The sequence below is a fragment of the Somniosus microcephalus genome, chromosome 15 (assembly GCF_052327205.1).
Source record: "Somniosus microcephalus isolate GS21.2 chromosome 15, FLI_Smic_1.0, whole genome shotgun sequence".
In the NCBI taxonomy this organism is placed as follows: Eukaryota; Metazoa; Chordata; class Chondrichthyes; order Squaliformes; family Somniosidae; genus Somniosus; species Somniosus microcephalus.
The window spans coordinates 90656938-90678023 of NC_141001.1; the positions used below are offsets into that span (position 1 = coordinate 90656938).

The 21086-nt window shown below is 43.3% G+C and overlaps 1 protein-coding gene across 1 annotated transcript; it reads right to left on the bottom strand.

Moving 5' to 3' along the window:
* Window positions 1-328: 328 nt before the first annotated feature.
* On the bottom strand, window positions 329-8105 carry bdnf (brain-derived neurotrophic factor). The gene is made up of 2 exons (XM_086008490.1): window positions 7735-8105; window positions 329-1584 (listed from the first exon to the last, which is right to left on the bottom strand). The coding sequence occupies exon 2, from the start codon at window positions 1561-1563 to the stop codon at window positions 802-804; it is 762 nt and encodes a 253-aa protein (XP_085864616.1). The 5' UTR covers window positions 1564-1584; window positions 7735-8105; the 3' UTR covers window positions 329-801.
* Between the last annotated feature and the right edge of the window lie 12981 nt (window positions 8106-21086).

Sequence of the window (21086 nt, forward strand, 5' to 3'; positions counted from 1 at the left end):
CCACACTGGTATTCCTAAAACACATTCCGCATCAAGGCATATGTATGATGTGTCCTCCCAGTGAAGTTCAGGTGATTTCCCCCCCCCCCCCCCAATCTTTATGGCCTCCTAGGTTTACTTGCATGGATGGCTTATGAATGGGGGATAAACAGCTCCTTCTAGAGGTCCAGTTCTATTTGTTTCAATACTGTGCATGTCTGTTTTTTTCTGAAAATCAAACAAAAATGAAGTGGGCAGCAATCTGGTTTCACACTGGCGTAATGTACTGTACAAAAAGAGTTGAGCTTGATAATTTTATCCCCAAGGGAATAAAAAAAACTAGTAAAGATTGACGACAGCACCTTGACTTTTTAATTCCAACGCTATCGGTAGAAGGCAAATCAGTCCACAAATATAATACCAATAAGGAATATAACCACTTACTGTCTAATGTAAACGGAATGTTTGGTTGGACTTTCCAATGGACAGATTCTTATTGAACAACTGAAGCAGCATGCAATTTTTTTTAAACTTTCGTTTCATTTCTTGGCAACGTCATTCAACAAACCACGATATTCTGAGGAATGTAATACAGGCTTATTTGTTTCTTTAAGTTGTGCGCAAAATGATTGGGTTTTTTTCCTTCTCGGGTCATGGATATGTTCAATAAATAGACCGTAAAATCACTTTTTTTTACTGTATAAACTTCATTTATACATGCAGTCCATAAAATTTTCTGTATCGTTTCGACGGAATAATTTACCCTGTATGTAATATATACAAATAGATAACTTCTCAATAAAATCTATATACACGAATTCATTATCTTCCCCTCTTAAAGGTCAATGTACATACACACGAAGTGTCTATCCTTATAAATCGCCACCCAATTTTCTTCCTACTATCCATGGTGAGGGCTCGCACGTAAGATTGGCTGGTTTTACACTGGGAGTTCCAGTGCTTCTTGTCTATCCCTCTGCAGCCTTCGTTGGTGAAGCCCTTAGGGTTGCATTTGGTCTCGTAAAAGTACTGCTTGAGTTGGCCGTTCTGAACGAAGATCTTCGCCAGGACGCTGACGGTCTGGCCCGACATGTCCACGGCTGTCTTTTTCGTGTCGGCCGTCACCCACTGGCTAATACTGTCACAGACGCTGAGCTCGCCCCGTCTGGCCGGGTCCGAGTGGCGCCTGACCCTCGCTGACATGTTGGCCGCCTCCAAGTAGTTCCTGTACTCCTCCATGAGAAAGAGCAGAGGGGGCTCCAAAGGCACTTGGCCGCTCAGCATCACCCTGGACGAGTACAAATCCACCTCCTTGCCTCCTCCTCCTCCGTCGCTCGGCCGGGCCTCCGGCTCCACCTCCAGGAGTTCTTCCAGCACGTGTTCCACCGTGTTGGCCAAAGCCCCTAGTCCTCGGGAAGAGGCAGCCTCTCCCCTGCCTCCGCCGGCCAGCCCGTCCAGTGTCCCGTGGGGCCGCGGCCCGGGGTAGAGCGGGGCGCCGTGACCTCGGCCTCCAGCTTCCTTCATTGGGGCAGCATTCAGGCAACCGAAGTATGAGATAACCATAGTAAGGAACAGGATGGTCATTACTCTCCTCGCCTGGTGGGACTGTGAAGGGGAGACACAAAGAAAGGGAGAAAAAGCACGAAAAACATGGTTATTCAAAAAGTTATGACATTATTGAGACTTTGATAAGTTGCAAACTATTGATTTGTGTCCTGCTGTACTAGTAAGTGTGTCAGGTAACGAGATCGCAGCGCTATTGTCGTTACTTAAAGAGCAATTCGATCCCTGGCTGTGTCGCTAATGTACAATACCAACATATTGCAGTGACCTAGAAACATAATTCTACCCCATTTTAATATATATATATATATATATCATTTCCCGGGGCTAACTTTTTCGAAAGGGTATTTCTCCCAGATATAGTTAAGATTACCAAATTGATTTACTAATTGGTCGATTTTTACAAATCACACTTTGGATATCAGGGGACGAGCGAGCTAATCAATGCCAGTGTCTTCGTGTCTGGGTCTATTTAACAACCGCAGCTATGATTCACTAAACTTAAAACAGTAACGTTCACTTGTTGTTGTCAACAAATTAGGCATTTTACTGAGGTCACTCCAACATGTTCGGTGACGTCACCGTGTTTTATCTTAATCATTTTAAGCAAGTCCATCGGCTGAGTCATTCACCGTTCTGAACATTCACACAACACTGCATAGAACATAGAACCCGGGAAAGGAACAGCGTTGAAACTTTCACACACCTAGCAATTAAAATGAAAAAAGTGATATTACATACACGTATTCAGCTGTAAAAATGTAGACCATTTTGATTAGATTAAAATTACATCGGTTAAAAGTTACAAGCAATGCCACCTTTAACAAAGCTGACCCCCAATTCAAGGCTGAAAAAGATATAAAACTGCCCCTTCATATACCCTCAACTTTTTACAAAAACTCAATGCTTCCTACACAAATCTAGCATATTTGTGCAACATTTTAGCTCTATTGCTAACCTGACTATACTAAAATGACTTTAGAATTCTTTTTTTTTTTAAAAGGAGGAATAGGTCACAAACAGAACGGAATAAGGATGGGCTATATGAAGTCCACATAGAAAATACTAAAAAAGGACCATTGTTTCTTTAAGAGGTTGAGAAGCGCTTCGTGGTCTATTGAAGCCCCGCAAGGTGAGTGTCATTGACCATGTTCCCATATCTCACAGGCAACGACAATTTACAAGCATTCACATAAACCACTGACCACACAGCTTACGGTTTGCATGCCCCCGTCATGTTTGGGCACAGCATTGAAAATATAAAGCGCCCTCGGATTTACATGTATTCAGAGGACGAAACAGTTAATGAGTTATAGGGATGAGGCTGAAACGCTGAGCTATTAATGTAAATTTAATAGACTTCTATAGGCATTGTGTTTCCAGTAAACTGGGTCTATCTAGAGGGATCTGGTGACGGGAAGGGGCGGGGGGTGGGAGAGAGGAGGAAGGCTGTGTGCAGTATATTCATCTGCACACAGTTACAAATACATTCTCAGTAGTACAACCGATGCAAGGATACGGGTTAAATACAGGGCACATTAACTACAGGCCTAGTAATGGGAGTCGCTTTTAGCTCTTATATATCCCTTCCCGCATCTTATTAGCCAATTACTGCAAGATTTGACAGGATAGAAAATAAAAAGTTAGGCGGTTATTAGCACCATTAATCATTAACAGGTCTGCTACTGCTCCTCCGCAGACTGCTGAAGGGAATTCTGCAAGATCGTTGCAACAGTTAAAGCGACTTCAAAAACACTGGAGCCAGCACGATTACAATTAATAAAATGCCCCAAGATAACAAAATAAATATTCCAAGTGGAAAATGTCTGATCATATAAATGAAAGGAAACTACACTTTGCTTTTTACTGTGCGATGTTTCTTTACATTAAAAACATCTGTTACTGAATTATAACCAGCCAATAAAAATGCCAGAGCAAATTAATGCAATGAACATAACTTCATTAATTCCAAGCATTTAAAAAAAAAGATACGCTATACGCACAGCTATGGCAATTGCGATTAATTACATCGTAATAATTAATACATGAAAAATGCGACCGGACTGCTAGTCATTAAGATGCATTTAACAGAATGCTGGCACGCAGACGTGACGTGAGTGTTACAGCAGAACAAGGCTGGCAATTAAAGAACAGTTTTAGAATTGTAGCATGCCGACTGCTTCCGGGGAGTTTTCTACCCTGTTTCCAAACAAGTCATTGTTTAAAAAAAATCAGCCGGCTGTTTGACAGCATGGAAACCCGTGACGATGCTCAAGAGTCCCTTAAGACAAACTACCGAGAATTACGCACCAGCAGAGTTCCTCTTGGGCTGCTTTACAGTGCAGGCACTCTCGGTAGGGATATATGCCACTTCAGCTCAGAGGATTTAGGCATCAATTGGCAATAGTTTAGGGACCATCATCCTGAATGAGCTGCAATTTCCTGCAGTGAAACATTGGGAAGACCGGAGCCGTGGTCTCTGGCCCCCTCCAGAAACCCCCATACCCTCGCCACCGATTCCAACTCCCTCCCTGGCCACTGTCTCAGGTTAACGCTGATCGGCTCGTAACCTCGGCGATCTACTTGACCCCGGCTGAGCTTCCGGCTGCATATCCCCCCCCCGCCGCCCCCAGCACAAAGACCGCCTACTTCCACCTCCGGAACAGAACCCGTCTCTGTCCCTCCCTCCGCCCATCTTCTACCGAAACCCTCATTCATGGCTCCAGCCTCGCTCTCCTGGCCGACCTCTCATCCTCCACCCTCCATAAATGTCAGCTGATCCAAAACTCTGTTGCCTAGATCCTAACCCGCACCTTCCCGCTTATCCATCACCTCATGTACTCAGTGACCTACATTGGCTCCTGCCTCTCCAATTTAAAACTCTCATCCTGGCGTTCAACTCCCTCCACGGCATCACCCCCGTCCTGTCTGTATAACCTCCTCCAGCTCTCCAACCCTCAAAGAACTGCATTCTCCCAACTCTGGACTCTTGTACATCCCCCACTCCCTTCGGCCCGCCACTGATGGTCGTGCCTTCAGCTGTCTGGGACCTAAACTTTGGAACTACCTTCTTAAACCTCTCCACCCCACCAGCTCTCTTTCCTCTAAGACGCTGCTTAATACGGTCTTCCTTCCCCCTCACTTTGAGTCACCCCTCCTAACATCTCCACATCTTGATGTCATTTTTTTCGCGTCTGTGAAGCGCCTTGGGACGTTGTTTCTATGTTAAAGGCGCAATATAAATATATAAGTTGTTATCATCAAGTGAGCGTACGTATAGTACGTATTGTTTAACTGGCTGCTTGTCAGACCTAGGAGGACCTGTTAGGACATTGGCTTGCAGGAATATCTAGAGCTGTGTGGGAAGAGTCCCAGCCCTTGGTGTCAGGTCTATCCCTTCAAGTTCCATGAATGGAACAAGATGGCTGGACAGTCATCAACTGGAGTACTGTGGTCCTGCCTGGATCAAGTAACACATTAGCGAGTCTGCCGCACAGAGGAGCAAGTTGATTCCTCATCAGGTATGGCATTTTAGAGTCAGCACCCCCATTCACAATTGCCTCTTCATCTCCCCCTCCCATGGATAGTCACTAGATTATCATTAGAGCCATGAGCTGTCCCGAGGTAGACACCAGGCACTCCTCTTGAGCAGCACCGTGAGCAGCAGAACTCTCTATAAAACATGCAAGTGCATTGTCCACCATCCTCCTGACCACGACATGGACAAACACCAGTCATTACCCAGCAAGACACAACAAGCTGGCGCCGAGGATTTTTTTAAAAGCGTAACTCCTCACATTGTAATTTCTCTCATGTATCAATTTATGGACGGCGGGGAAAGAACAAAGAGGGCAGCACAGATATATTTACATTTCAGAAGACATGATTTACATTTCAGATGATGGATGCTGTATATTCATACTCACTTGAGTTGGAATTGCGTCACTGTCGCCAGCTTTCTAAATTTAAAACTGGCCAGTGATATCGTCTCCTCGCCTAAGAAATCTGTATAGCTGCGTCGATCGTGACATGTGACGGAGCAAAACAGAACCTGGGTGTTTAAAAGCCATAAGATGGGCTTTGCCGGTGAACCCCGGGGCCCATTGTTAAGAAAGTTGAGTTGTTCTTTTCGCCCTTTAGCGGTTGGAAACCCCAGTGCGCTCATCCTTTACTTGTTTTGGTCCAGTAAACAAAGGCGACCAAAGAGCTCGTCCACATAGTAAACCTGACACCAGCGCCTCTCTCAGCCTCTTACACGCAATTCATTTATATTTTTGTTTCCGGCTTTCTCATTAGCCGGTGAAAAGTAACTTTTGGTGCTACAATTGTCTTGAAGCCTGCCCCTTTTCAACAAGGCCATAGTGATTCACAACATAAAAACTAGTGTCCAACATTACAGTGAAGTGAAAGTTTGGATTCAATAGAGTTTAAAAAAAAAAATCTCGCAAGGCCAATACTTTTGATTTTCGCGATCGGTATTTTCAAGATTTTTCTCATTTCTGACATTGTTATATTTAACTATGATAATAGGTGTGCAACAACTCAACCCCCCTCACATTGTAATGCTCTCAGTGTCCACTTGGTGCCACTATTGCACGCACTTCGGTGCACTTTGCCCAGATGAGATTGCTGTAGATGCTATCTGAATTTCACATTCTTTTGATTATCAGGTAACTAAATGTGACTTATTGTGTCAAAGTACTTATTTACAGGCACAACTTAAGCAGGAGAATGCGGCTTTCAGCGTGTAATAGTTCAGAGCAGATCGCTGCAACTCTCGGAGCCGACTCTGCCCGCCTTCTTGATTGCAAAAATAAACTCAGGTTCTGTGTAAACTCTTTGAAACAGCAACAAGTCTGATCAAACTCCACTAGAAACCCTGTAAGCGTCGCAGACCTTGTTACCACTTGACCACGCGCCACAAACTAATTGGCACTTGTCTCAAGATGAGCCGAGTTAATTTAAGACACACGGAAATATTTCGGGGGGGATAAACACTGTTCCCTTAAATGTGAAACTTTCAGCATGGGTTATTCTCAGCACATTACACTTTCTATACAGTCACATTAAACATAGTTCCACAGACTTACATTTGTAACCACTCTACCACTTCATAACGCTGGATCCCTCCCAAGGTAAGGAAATAATCAATAATTAGTACTGACCTTAAGTTACAATAGTCTGAGGTAGAAAATTCTCGCACTACAGCTTATTTTCCTTTCACGTCACCTCGAAGATATAGCCCTTTTTTTAGATCATCTCAAAGCGGGTTTTTTTGGGTGTGGAATTGCTAAGCGGCAATCGGCGAAGCTCCCAGTTCACATCTTGCTGAAAAGGGCAGTAACGCGTCTGCTCAGGGAGAGGGAGCCTTGTGGGGCTCTCAGTCTGCTCGCCGGCGCTCTGACTGATCGCCAGCGCGGCCACGGCTCGGGTTTCCTATAAAATCTTTATGAGATCTCCAAGTTATTTGCTGCAAGGCTTAGCTTGTGTGTGTGTGTGTGTGTGTGTGTGTTTTTACAACCCTCGATCGAGCTTGTTCCTGCAGACAATATGTTTTGGCTATTTGACAAGGAATTGTTTAGATCTCGACATGTCCCATCATTGACCGCCTTCTACAGCACCAGCATGACTGAAAAACCGTGACATATGGAACGACTGTAGATGTTGTGTTATAGAAACATATTATAAAAATAAAGTTGAGATATACACACACAAACTACCCAGGCAACAGGAACGAATTTGGAAGGAGTGGCGGATTTCACCCATCTCCGAATTTTGAATTAAAAGTAATTTAAAACCGAAACTGCTCATTAGAACTGGTTCGGTGTGAGCACCAGAATCTCGGATGTCGCCCGAACCTTGCGTTTAATAGTTCTGCGGACTAGTTCGATTTAGTCACTTGCGAGAGGTGCTTAAGTTCAACAACATTTAAATGTTTCCTTGTCTCCAGAATTGGATTTGGGCTAAATGCACTTGAACTACATCGGGTCCAATGACCCCTGGCAGTTGTCGTATTTAGAATTCAATCAAGTTAATAACAACATTGCTTATTAATGAAGCCCGATGATAGATTTACAGTCGCCCTGTTACTAAGTCCCGTGAACTATATTTGCTGAACCAGTACTTGAGATCCACTGTAATCTTCGTTCAAAACATAAAACATGTATAGAATTATTTTTTTAAAACACCCACCGTTTTGTGCCAGGGACGAAAAATCACCAAGAGACTTTCATTTGGAACTTGCTCGCACTCTCCTGCCCCTTCGCTTCCCCCAGCTGAAACGACTTCTCTCTTTCTGCTGATGGTAAATTATTGATGGTGGAAACTACATGGTGGATGGACGGCGAGTAATACCATACTCATGCACCAGCTCCATTTGATATTCCGATGGGGAGATCGCGCCGTTTGTGCACTGAATATACATTCTATTCGACTGGAGCAGACTGAGACCCGCTGACTTCTAAGCGCTCACTTCAAACGGCGCTGGGAATCCCTCGGTATGCTAAGTAGAGCCGGTGACGTGCTCATCTCCGTTCACGTGATTCTTGTACAAACCCACCCAAATATTATTGTATGACTCGTATTGCTCCCCGATTTTTAAGTCGACAGCGCCCATTATTAATCTGCGGTTGCCAAAGTTAATTAATGATTTAAACAGCTGGGAAACCTGCACACAATCTGACGCAAATACTTACATTTCTAATTAATATCACTTTGCAAAGTAATAATTGCACTCCCACGTTAAACCATCAGTAATATCTGGGCATATTTTTGCACCAGTTAAAATAGATCGCTTCCCAGCTTCGTGATTTATCATTGTCTGACGAAGTAATGTTAAAATTAAACAACTGGCTAAACATTTATTTTGGGGATTAACAAACCCTCTTTCCCTGGGCCGTCACTCCCCCTGCTCTCTCTTTCCCTCTAATTTGGTTTGAATGTTTGTGGGGAGGTGCACTTTACACAATGGCATAAAGGCCGATTGATTAATTTTGAATATCAATGCAGCCACACGCCGGATTTGTTGGCTGTCGAAGTCCTGCCCTGTGCCTTGTATCCGCCCAGTTCACCAGGTGATGCCATCCACGTGATCGCGGCCGAGTCTGAGCGTATTTATTTTACAATAACTATTTGCAAAGGCGACTTTGCGTTTGCAGGAGGGGCCCGCCCTGCATTGTCCCACCAGTGTGCTATAATTACTGTTATATATTAATTTATGATCAGCTGCGTAAAAAATACACTTCAAAGTGTCAATGTTCATACTTTTTCACTCAAGGGTTTGGTGATGTTCACAACGACGTTGCGACCCACCCACCACCCCTCTTCAGGAGTCACACATTTCAGCATAAACTTTCTGTAACGCTATAATAAATATTCCAATAACCGGCCACACATTGCTGCACTGTGCATGCAACATGTGCATGATCGATACAAACAAAACATGACGTAAACATCACATAAAGAAAGACTTGTATTTATATAGCGCCTTTCATGACCACCGGACGTCCCAAAGCGCTTTACAGCCAATGAAGTACTTTTGAAGTGGAGCCACTGTTGTAATGTGGGAAACACGGCAGCCAATTTGTGCACAGCAAGCTCCCACAAACAGCAACAAGGCAATGACCAGATAATCTGTTTTTGTGATGTTGGTTGAGGGATAAATATTGGCCAGGACACCGGGGATAACTCCCCTGCTCTTCTTCAAAATAGTGCCATGGGCTCTTTTATGTCCACCTGAGAGAGCAGACGGGACCTTGGTTTAACATCTCAGCCTCAAGATGGCAGCTCCCACAGTGCAGCCTGGATTTTGTGCTCAAGAGGGGTGGTGATACTATCGTAAACAATAATGCGAAGTAGCTGACACAATCCAACCCCTCGAAAGTGGTAGAGAAATAATTACTATCTGTGTCTAGGTACTTGTCACAGAGACGGCTCTTAAGAATGACACCAAACCAGGTTGGCTGGTATGTAGGACATTACACTTAAAATTAAATTGGCTTAGTGGGCAAAAATATCTTCAAACTAGAACTCAAATGAACCCATGTAATTAACTGAAATCGTCTCTTTGTTGAAATTTTATTCACTCGACCTCATTGAGGATTTGTGGGTTTTTTCAATCATGATGTAGACACCTTGTTGAGGATTTGTGGTTGAACAGACTAATTCCGAGTAGACCATCAACATCCTTCAAACAGACCAACATGTCACCATTGGCTGTAATAACTGCATTCAATATAAAGCTTGGGGGTAATTCCACTTGGGCAGCAAACATTCAAAAAAAGTCAATACAAGACATCATCAACTGGAGCTCATGTGTGAGTGGGTGGACATTATGCTAGTCCAGGGCCAGTTGTTTTTGAAGCGTGGCCCTGACCTGACCGCTTCTGTGACTAGTTCTCAGCAGGTATACACCCACATTTCTGCTTAATTACCCAGAAAGCTTACGTTTTAGCCACACACAAAAAAAATCCTCCCTAGTAACATTTCTATAAACAGTTGTTGGCGCCTTAAACCTCACATGCCTTTCTATGATTTCCCCGTCTTTTGGACTCCACGTGTTCAGTCTTTACATGTGATTAATCGCACTTAAACACAACTTTATAATACACTCCGTGCTTTTTTCCCTATGATATTACACTTTTCTCTGAAAGGTGACCAATGTATTAGCACCCTTCGAACTCCAAACTAAAGTGCTGAGGGTAATTTAAACCAAGATCTTATTAAAATATAATAATTGGAATTCTAGCTAAATGATAATTACTTTGGATCAGAGAGCATTCTCAGTGGAATCCGCAAATCATTAGATCAGGACTCACGCCTACGTGCGCTTCCTTGGATGAACTCAAGAGCAACCTGCGTCTGTATTTCCAACTCGCAAGATTTTTTTCTTAGAGGGGAAGGAAAGAGGAGATGGTTACAGGCACAACAGAGGCATAACTTTTACCCGGTTGGCCTGAAAGCTATTGTCTGGTTTTAATGCTATACTCCATGTCGTTGTTTATCAGTCACATTGCGCACTTTCTGTGAAATTACAGGATCCATTCTGTCAGCAAAGGCAGGTTAATAAATCATTTTTGGGGTTATTTTTCTCTCTATATATATATTTATAAACTTTAGACGTTTCCTCATGTACTTGCCCCAATGCCATCATTGGTCCTGAACACTGACTGGAATGCCTTACTGTGGCACTGGACTGAACAAACATATGCACCTGACCCCCAACAGAAAGAGCAAAGTGCGCTTCACAATAACCGAATTGCACTTGCCCTTCCCGCCTCTCTGGACTTTTCCATCAGTTGGGGGCGCATTTCGCTTTAAAAGCCATGTGATAAAATCTGATGTTTTTTTTGCACGGCGAGTCTCCAGAGCTGAAAGAAACACTGTTTTGACTGGGAGTTATTTTTTGCTTTCCGCGCTGGTGCCAAGGGATCTTTATATTTATATATATTTATTTATATATATATATAAAGCTGAATGGCGTGATGATGGCAGCAACACGTTTAGGTGGGAACCGCTGGGAACATGTGTTCCGAGCAAATCAAACTCTAATAATGTCACAGCGACCAAGTTAGCTTGTTGCGAGGGTGCACGTCAAGTTGCCATGGCAACCTCCACCCAATGAAATATCCTCTCAGCAGTGTCACTGAAAATATGATAACCGGCAGAGGGGAAATACTATGAACTGCACTGAATGAAATGGCAAATCAGTGCCTGGCGTTATGGAAACCACAATGCCCAAGATGAAAATCACATTCTCTTTTCTATCTGGGGGTCGGGAAATATGCTAGGTTTTTTTTTAAATCTTGTACATTAGTACTTTCGTTAAATGTGGAGGTCGGGGTGGGGACCTGTTTGGGTCGAAATCGCGCACTCTATCCGGAAGGATCTCCCTCCACACTCGACAGCAGTGATTCTGGGAGAGGATCCATTGAAAGGATCACGCCGCAGGGTGCCCGCTCCTCCTCAGAGTCGAGCCCTGTGTGCGTGTGTGTGTGTTTTGCCGAGGTTCACGTCAGTTGTAAGCTATGTTTAGTTCCGCCGAACAAACACCACACGCTGCATTCTGGAAGACAATCTGCCGAGCATTCCAAAAAAAAACCCCACGGCAGGATGCTTGCAACTTCAGCGGCGCACTTGCATCGCACAGACTGTACAAATAACACGTCTTTGCCCAAAGCAGGCATTCCAGACCAATATTACCGCCAGAGACACCTCCCTAGACAGGAAACACCGCAATGCATTGGGAAGGGGGAAGGGGTCAGTTTGTAAAGGATATTCTCAGTGGGGAGTTATGACCACTATCAGCCCATTACAACATTCCTCTGCGGAAGGTGTTCACGGGTTACTGTTAACTCCAGATCCACATTGTTGGAACCCCGGGCACAGTTCTGCAATTCCCATTCACACCCAAATCACCCTCCAATCTGAAGCATTCTAAACATTTTTTTTGGGGGGGGGGAGTGGGGACAAAATAATAATTATTTTAATTCAACTGTGCTGATCTACTATCATCTACATCGTTTTGAGCAGATTCTGCGGCTGAAGTTAACTTGGACTGCAACACGACAGCACTGCACGACACTTCTGCGTAGCAACTGCCGGGGCTTTCTCCAGGCGGGATCCCTATGTTGGATTAGATTCTTGCTTGTATTTATGGCTGTCAGGAAACTGCAGGGCTTTTTTTTTCTTGGCTTTGTAGCTTTCTGCTTAAAACAGCGCCGTCTGTCGATGCGAGTTTCTCTAGTGTGACGTGGGTCTTCGCCTGCAGCTTCTCCAAGATTGATCTCCCCCCGCACAGCAGAACATCAGCTTCGACTTTCGGTAGAATACCCAACTCTGCTGGGCTGACTGCTTAGATCCTAGTTACTGTTCACCACAAACCACTCAGCGTACAGTTGTCTATTTTAAGAGATATATATACACACACACACACACAAAAGGAAGGGAGGGAACACTTTCTGTCTCAGAAAATATTATAAGCTCACAGCGAATCAGGGTTATTTTGGGCAATCACGAGGCTCAATTATTTGTGAGCATTCTGACCAGGCAGAACCGATTCCCACAAAAGCACCGACGCGGCTTAATTGCAATAAGACTATGGATCAATTTTGCGAATCACAGCCAAGCGAGTGCTGTTTTATGCGGATAGAGTACACAGATAACCCGGGCTGGAAGACAACCCAACATGACATATGCGGTTTACTTACCCTTCTATGAGCAAACGACATAAACTTAAGCCATCCTTATCAGCCCTTCCATTTCAAAAAGTTACAATATAGTGATCTCGCCTTTAAAAGAAAAACACTATCTTGCTACACTGAAGACTTGTGTGCACCGGGATGAACTTCACCAAGCTCCAAGTGGCGACAAAACTCCAAGTGGCAGCGATCAGCTCTGTGATTGAGCTGCACGCTGTCTCATAGTAACGGTATCAGATTTGACTGATTTCAGCTCTAAACCTCTCTTTTTTGCGGCAATTACCATTTGATGACGCGATATCTTTGGTTACAGTTCTTCTCATAGTCTGAGGCACCAACACGCTGTCCTCGGTGCTGATATATACCTTTCAGTATCGCGTCAAGAACCCTTGAGGAGCTCGCTGCTCTCTCCCTCCTCCACCCTCCCCCCTCATAAAATTAATATTTTGATTACCTGCCGGTTGATATTGCTTTAGTATATTACTTACCCACGCGCTGTCACGTGAATATTGCTTTGGCAAAAACTGTCCAAATAATATCTGATCACATTCCCCCCAATTGCACCCCAGCCACACAAACCTAGACCATGCACGGATCGATTCAACTAAATTATAATTGTCTTTGGTTACAAACAAAATCTCATCAATTGAGTTTGGCTGGCGCAAATTCAAAGACATTATTTTCATTCAACTTGGGGGTTCGATTTCCCTCCTCCCCGAATGATGCCAGAAATCTTCACATGCATCGTTTATCCTCTGTAGATATATCAGATTATTAAAGATGACAGCAGATTCCCCCCCCCCCGATAATTTACTTACCATTGTTGCTTACTGCCCAAGAAAGCGAGGTGTCTTAAAATCCAGTCTCTCCAACAGATGCTGGAAGGTAATGTGTCTTGTTTGAAGTCATCATGTGAACTTCTGCTTGCTCAGTGAATCGCCCACCACTTGTGTGACTTATGAATGTAATAACCCTTTGCAATATCCGCAGCTTAAACTCCCAACACCTTAGTGACTAGAAGACAGACGCACACAGAGGTGATTTAAACTTCCACATTTACGCAACACATTCGCTCAGAGAGACGTTTCAGGACTTACGTGATTCTAATGAATTAAGGAAATAATTGCTCTTGGAGATAGCGAGCTATCAGATACTATATGGCTGGGTTGTTTAGCACGCTCAGTACAGATACAATGAGGATAGTAGCATGGGTTAAATTGCGCATCTTATTTTTTTTAAACTTTTTTTTTTGCCCTGTCTTGAAAGTGCAGTATAACTTAAACTTCCTGACACGTGGCTATCTTAACTAACGAGAATCATAGGTCTCAGCTCATCAGCGAGGGGATTTGCATAGAACAGGTAAGGTAGCACTTTACTGTTTCAAATCTCTCTCTCATAGTTCTGCTAAATTATTGCCTATCTCGTAGGTTTCGGCATCACAGATTTGAATTTGGTTATCAGAGACTTGGATTTAGCAGTGCTTGCTGCAACAAGCAGTGCAACGTCACCCCCCTCCCAGACGTGTCATAACGCGACTCGCTTCTTTGCTACTTGCAAAGCGAAAACACCTTCCTATCTTATCCTTCCAAGAAAAGTTTAGCATCGGTAATACCATTAGTGACCAAAACCAGTTAAAACACGCATAGCCTCAGTCGCGTTAGCGTTTCCTTGGTGTAGGAACTCAAAAAAAATAAATAAAAGGTAAATCCCCAGTTGTCATTTGGTCTTACGATTGATTTTCTTCAACCGCAATGCTCTTCATTCACCGAGATACTTCAAAAAGTAGGCATCGCTCTAACTTACCGCGTGAAAGATGCAGGGTTATTGCAGACTGTCACAACCTGTGGCGTCTCAGCTGTGCACCTAGCCTTCGCTGTTTGCTGGAAGAATCAAGCCCAAGTCGCATATAATAACCCAAAGTGGCAGATTCCCTACATACAGGATGACGTGCATTTAAATATGAGTAATAAGCCATATAGACGTATTGGTCTGTGGATGGCTTGGATGCTTTACAAAATGGTCCATACCATCACTTATTCGACAACCAACCTGGCTCGGAAGGAAAAACAACTCTCTGCGTGCTTTAGTTACATTTAGTACTGCAATTATCACTTAGTTGAGATCATACTTTGTAACAGACAAGTTATTTGTAATGCATTACTTTGCACTTTTAAATATATTTTCGCAGCATGCTAATATATGCGCTCGTTGCGCAACTGAGTGCACTCTCAAAGAACAGACTGTGGAATGGCTCTATAATGTATGCAAACATGTATGCAGATACAGATAACATATATCAACAGGTACTTATGTGGCTACGAAGGTCCAAATGTAGATTTTATATACGGAACCTCGCGTAGCAATTCAAAAACGCACATTTATCGATAGCAAACAAGATATACACCGTTGGAGATGGATAGCCAGGTAGACCAAATAGAAGGATGAATGGATGGACAGATAGATACAAGCAAACGTATTGGATCATTTTCCCATTCATTCAGTGAAACATTGAACTGTTAGCCTACTTTTGTGTTACTTCTGTAGTTTTGTTTTTCCCTGAACGGCACTTCCAACTCAAGCGCAGTAAATAGACTTACTATTAGGTTCACCATAGCATGCAAAGTAATTATAATACGACATGCAACTGCTGGGCTTTTCTCCATGGGGCAGGTTAGTTGTGGAAGAAGGCTTGGTGTGGACCACATTATGGAAAGGAGCACAGGCAGCCGGATCGGGGCTTTTGTTTATGTTGATGTAGGGCGGATTTCCTTACATGCAAACATCTCTGGCACTGAGATAAACAACCTCTCACACGAACTCATACCCGTATAGCATTATGTATAGCCTTAAGCAGCGGTGTCCTATTATGGGGATTATTTTAAATAACCTGTGCGGATGTATGCAAAAAGTTGGTCTGAGAGCCGCCCGCAGCGGAGCCAAAGCGGAGCTCGGAGCCAGCAAGTGCGAAGCTATCGCAGCTGGGTCACATATTTTGCCTGGGACCAAATTAGTGGGAAAGTTTCCCATATATTAAGAATCAACATATAACGGTCAGGTCCACATTTTTACAATCTTTGGTTATATACAAGGCTTCAAAATTGCACTGGGACCCAATAACATAATTTAATTCTTAAATTACGTTTCAGCCGAGCGCACCTTTCTTTAACCACCTCTGTCAGAAATTCTGACCTGACAGAATCCCTAACGCCCCCTGTTCCACTGCGCGAAATGGGTTGATCTATCTGGAGTTCGCGAAGTAATAAAGTGGTCAAACTAACACAGTGGTCCCAAATTAATTCAAGAGAACGTGTGACTACTCAGACTGGAGGGGAGCTTTCGACAAGTATTTGCTCAGATTGTGCATTTATAATACGCCCCTCTTACTTTTCTGTTAACATTGAGAAGACCGCAGCCAAGTCTTTAGTTAGGACATGCCGGGGACGCGATTGTGCAACATAAAAGCAAATTCTTCATTTCTTGGCAATGCACAAGTATACTTCTCTCATGGCCAACATCGACACGTCAAAACTTCAAAGTATTGCAGATCTTGAAAATGTAAAGATTTTTTGTAGCTAGAAAATATAGGGATGTCGCTTGGATAGGATCCCACAGACTTGCATCCTATGTCGATATTAAGGGTCATTTTGCAAGGCTCCGTTGCGGGTGCAGTCTAACTAGCACAAGTGTGGGTCGGAGATAGGGCTATAACACTTTACGTCTGGTGAAGTTCTGCGCCACGACACCACATAGAGCCTCACAAAATTGCCCCTCTAGTTTGAATACCCATGTTTACCAGTGGCAGAGATGCAGCCACACCTCCCCAATTCACCTTTGACTACTTAGATGGACATCCAGTGACTGCGCGTCGGCGCAGGTTTTATTTACTGTACAAGCAAACTTTATGAATTCTAAAATGAGATGAAGCTCGGGTTTCCGCCTCTGTATATTATCTGTGATCTGCACCTATATCTCACAGAGAACAACATCCCAGTCTCCAAGGATGCAGGTTATCATGCTCTGTGGAAGAAAGCCTCAAGCTTCAATAAGAAGAATCTTCTATTTATATAGCCCCTTTCAGACCCTCAGGACATCCCAAAGCACTTTACAGTCAATTAATGCCTTTTGAAATGTAGTTACTGTTGTTATATAGACATAGGTGCCAGCCTGTTTCTGCACAGCAAGGTCCCACAAACAGCAAACGAGATAAATGACCCTATAATTTGTTTTTTGTTTGGTGGTATAGGCTGAGGCTAAATGTTGGCCATGATACCTTCCTTCTTCCTTTCAAATAGTACCACAGGATTTTTTACATCCATCTGGACAGGCCGATAGAGGCTTAGTTTATCATCTCATCTGAGCCATGACACCTCTGCCAATGCAGCTGGGATACAGTTCCACAGGCTCCAGGCATCATCCAGTGCCTTATCCAAGTAGCCATTACTCGTCGATGAATCTTGACCGTCAGTATCAGCAGCCTATTTGATCATAGCTGGTATCAAAACTGAGTCCAATTCTGATTTGTGACATCCACCCGTACCATTTCCAGGAGGCGTCACTCGATAACAATCAGTAGTGGCAATCTGGGAGATTTTCCACTCCTTAACACAGGTCACTGTGGCCAATGTAGCACTTCTACCATAATTCTGGCTGCTATCAACTGAATGAGCACAGAGTATGGATCAAACCTGGGATGTTCCTGGTCTGTAGGACTCAGCTACTCATTGGCTTAACTTGCCGAGCCATCAAGGGAGCACACTGACTAACTAGTGACAATCCTTCTTTGGATAAAGGTAATTGGGGCCTCTTCAGAGTCTGGTAGGTGCCAAGACTACATGCCTAGTGGCAGATGATTGAAAGCAAGACAACCCTCTGTAGCAGTCTTAGTAATCCAGGTAGGTCATCAGTACTTCAGAGTGATTGACCAGCCAGCTTAATTCATTAGTGGGACCTGGAAGGATAGATGTGAAACTGCACTGGAGATTCTTCTAAATCAGTTGCAGATAATCTTGCAAACCAAGGCCTTTGGGTGGTTCTAATTGGACAAGAAATGGGAACCTTATCAGTGCTCTATGCTATTAAGCTGCACAGTTTTATCTGGTTTAACTCCAACAGTATTTATGTGCTAATATTCCCATCACCACGGTGCTCACTGACCTACATTGGTTCCCGCTCTGGCAATGCCTCAATTTTAAAATTCTCATCCTTGTTTTCAAATCCCTCCATGGCCTTACCTCTCCCTATTTCCAGCCCTACAAGCCTTTGAGATCTCTGTTCTCCTCCAATTCTGGCCTCTTGCACATCCCTGATGTTAATCACCCCTCACTTGGCATCCGTGCCTTCAGCTGCCGAGGCCCTAAGCTCTGGAATTCCCTCCATAAACCCCTCTGCCTCTCTCTTCCTTTAAGATGCTCCTTAAAACCTACCTCTTTGTCCAAGCTTTTGGTTAGCTGTCCTAATATTTCCTTATGTGGTTCAGTGTTAAATTTCATCTGATGATGCTCCTGTGAAACGCCTTGGGATGTTTCACTACATTAAAGGTGCTATATAAATGCAAGTTGTTGTTGTTGTAAATGAAAGATCTATAACCAGCGGCTGCTACTAAATTTCACCTAATGTCTCTGAAATTAGGCAAATGGTGTAAATGTACTCCATATCAGGCAGATAGAAACTCTACCTGTGTGGATTATTTAATAGCTTGGATTGGAGACTCCTAAGCATGGTGATGGGTTTCCCCTGTGTCATACATACCCACTTGATCTAAAAATGGAACAAACGCAACCCTTTTATAACCAGGGAATTGTAAATGCATTGGTTATAGTTTTTCAAAGCTCTCTAGATTCAGGAATTGTGCCCTTAGATCGTAAAATTGCAAATATCACTCCATTAATTAAGAAGGGAGGGAGAAATCAAGTAACCACGGACCTTTACGGACCTTTCAGTTTAACATCAATTGTGGGGCGTGTTGTAAAATCAAGGAATTAAATAGCACAGAAGGAGGCCATTCAGCCATCGTGCCTGTGCTGGCTCTTTGGTAGAGCTATCCAATTAGTCCCACTCCCCTGCTTTTTCCCCAGAGCCCTGCAATTTTTTTCCCTTCAAGTATTTATCCAATTCTCTTTTGAAAGTTATTACTGACTCTGCTTCCACTGCCCTTTCAGGCAGTGCATTCCGGATCACAACTTGTTGTGTAAAAAATGTTTCCTCGTGTCGCCTCTGGTCCTTTGCCAATCACCTTAAATCTGTGTGTCCTCTGGTTACTGACTTGCCACTGGAAACAGCTTCTTATCACTTACTCTATCAAAATGGTTCATGATTTTGAACACCTCTATCAAATCCCCCCTTAACCTTCCCTGCTCTAAGGAAAACAACCCCAGCTTCTCCAGTCTCTCCACATAACTGAAGCCCCTCAACCCTGATACCATTCTAGTCAATCTCTTCTCCACACTCTCTAAGACTTTGACATCCTTCCTAAAGTGTGGTGCCCAGAATTGAACACAATACTCCAGCTGAGGCCTAACCAGTGATTTATAAAGGTTTAGAATAACTTCCTTGCTTTTGTACTCTGTCTCTATTAATAAAGCCAAGGATCCCATATGCTTTTTTAACAGCCTTCTCGACTTGTCCTGCCACCTTCAAAGATTTGTGTACATACACCCCCAGGTCTCTCTATTCCTGCACCCCCTTTAAAATTGTACCATTCAGTTCATATTGCCTCTCCTCATTCTTACCAAAAATGTATCACTTCACATTTCTCTGCGTTAACTTTCATCAGCCACATGTCCGCCCATTTCGCCAGTCTGTCTATGTCCTCCTGAAGTCTGTTACTAGCCTCCTCATTGTTTACTACATTTCTGAGTTTCGTGTTATCTGCAAAGTTCAAAATTATGCCCTGCATACCCAAGTTCAGGTCACTAATAGATATCAAAAAAAGCAGTGGTCCTAATATCGACCCCTGAAGAACACCATTGTATATTTCCCTGCAGTCTGAAAAACAACCGTGGGCTTTAATTTTACTAACAAGTCTATTATATGGTCCTTTGTAAAAAGCATTTTGAAAGTCCATATATACAACAACAACTGCACTACCCTCATCAACCCTCTCTGTTACTTCATCAAAGAACTCAATCAAGTTCGTCAAACACGATTTGCCTTTAACAAATCCATGCTGACTTTCATTTGTTAGCCCATACTTTTCCAAATGCCAATTAATTTTGTCCTGGATTATTGTCCCTAAAAGTTTCCCCACCACTGATGTTAGGCTGACTGGCCCATTGTTGCCAAGTATTTCCCTCTCCCCTTTTCTAAACAGGGTGGTAACATTTGCAGTCCTCCAGTAATTTGCCACCACCCCCATATCTAAGGAGGATTGGAAGACTGGCCAGAGCCTCTGCAATTTCCACCCTTACTTCCCTCAGTAACCTCGGATGCATCCCAGCTTTTCACCATTTAAATAATACACAAATCTATCCTTTGTTGGTCCAAATTGGATGACCTTGCACTTAGCTGCGTCGAAATACATCTGCCACAGTTTTGCCCACTCACTTAATCTATCAATGTCTCTTTGTAATAATATGCTCCTGTCTAGACTACTTACTATAACACCAATCTTTTATGTCATCGGCAAACTTGGACATATGACTCTCCATTGTGTTAGCTAAGTCATTAATAAATATAGTGAATAGTTAAGGACCTAGCACAGATTCTTGTCGAACACCACTAGTCACTGCCTTCCAATTTGAGTAGATACCCACCATCCCTACTCCCTGTCTTCTACTGTCAAACCAATCTCCTAACTAGGTCAATAATTTGTCTTTAATTCCATCAGCTTTAATTTTAGCTTGACAAGATGTGACAAGTGGTGTTCCCAAAAGTTTGTGCTGGGGCCTCAGCTTTTCACATCCTCTTTATCTATTTTTATCCTATCCAATATCGCTACTACCTCCTCCTTTACTGCTACATTGGCAGCATCCTCTTCTCTAGTTAAGACAGATGCAAATACTCATTTAGTACCTCAGCCATGCCCTCTGCCTCCACAAGAATATTTGCTTTTTGGTTCAGCCCCATCCTTCCTTTGATTGCCATTTTGCTATTTATAGGTTTATAAAACACTTTTGTGTTCCTTTTATGTTAGCTGCTAATCTATTCTCATACTCTCTCTTTGCTTCCCGTATTCCCTTTTTTACATCTCCTCTGTATTTCCTACATTCAGCTTACTGGAAATGATCATCAGAGACAGACTAAGCATTTGGACAAATATCAGCTGATCAAAGAGAGTCAACTTAGATAGGTGAAGTGTAGATCATATCTGACTAATCTAGTTGAGTTTTTCAAGGAGGTCCCTAACAT

Excerpts from the sequence above, each read along its gene's own strand:
- bdnf (XM_086008490.1), bottom strand. The coding sequence starts at position 1,563 with ATGACCATCCTGTTCCTTACTATGGTTATCTCATACTTCGGTTGCCTG.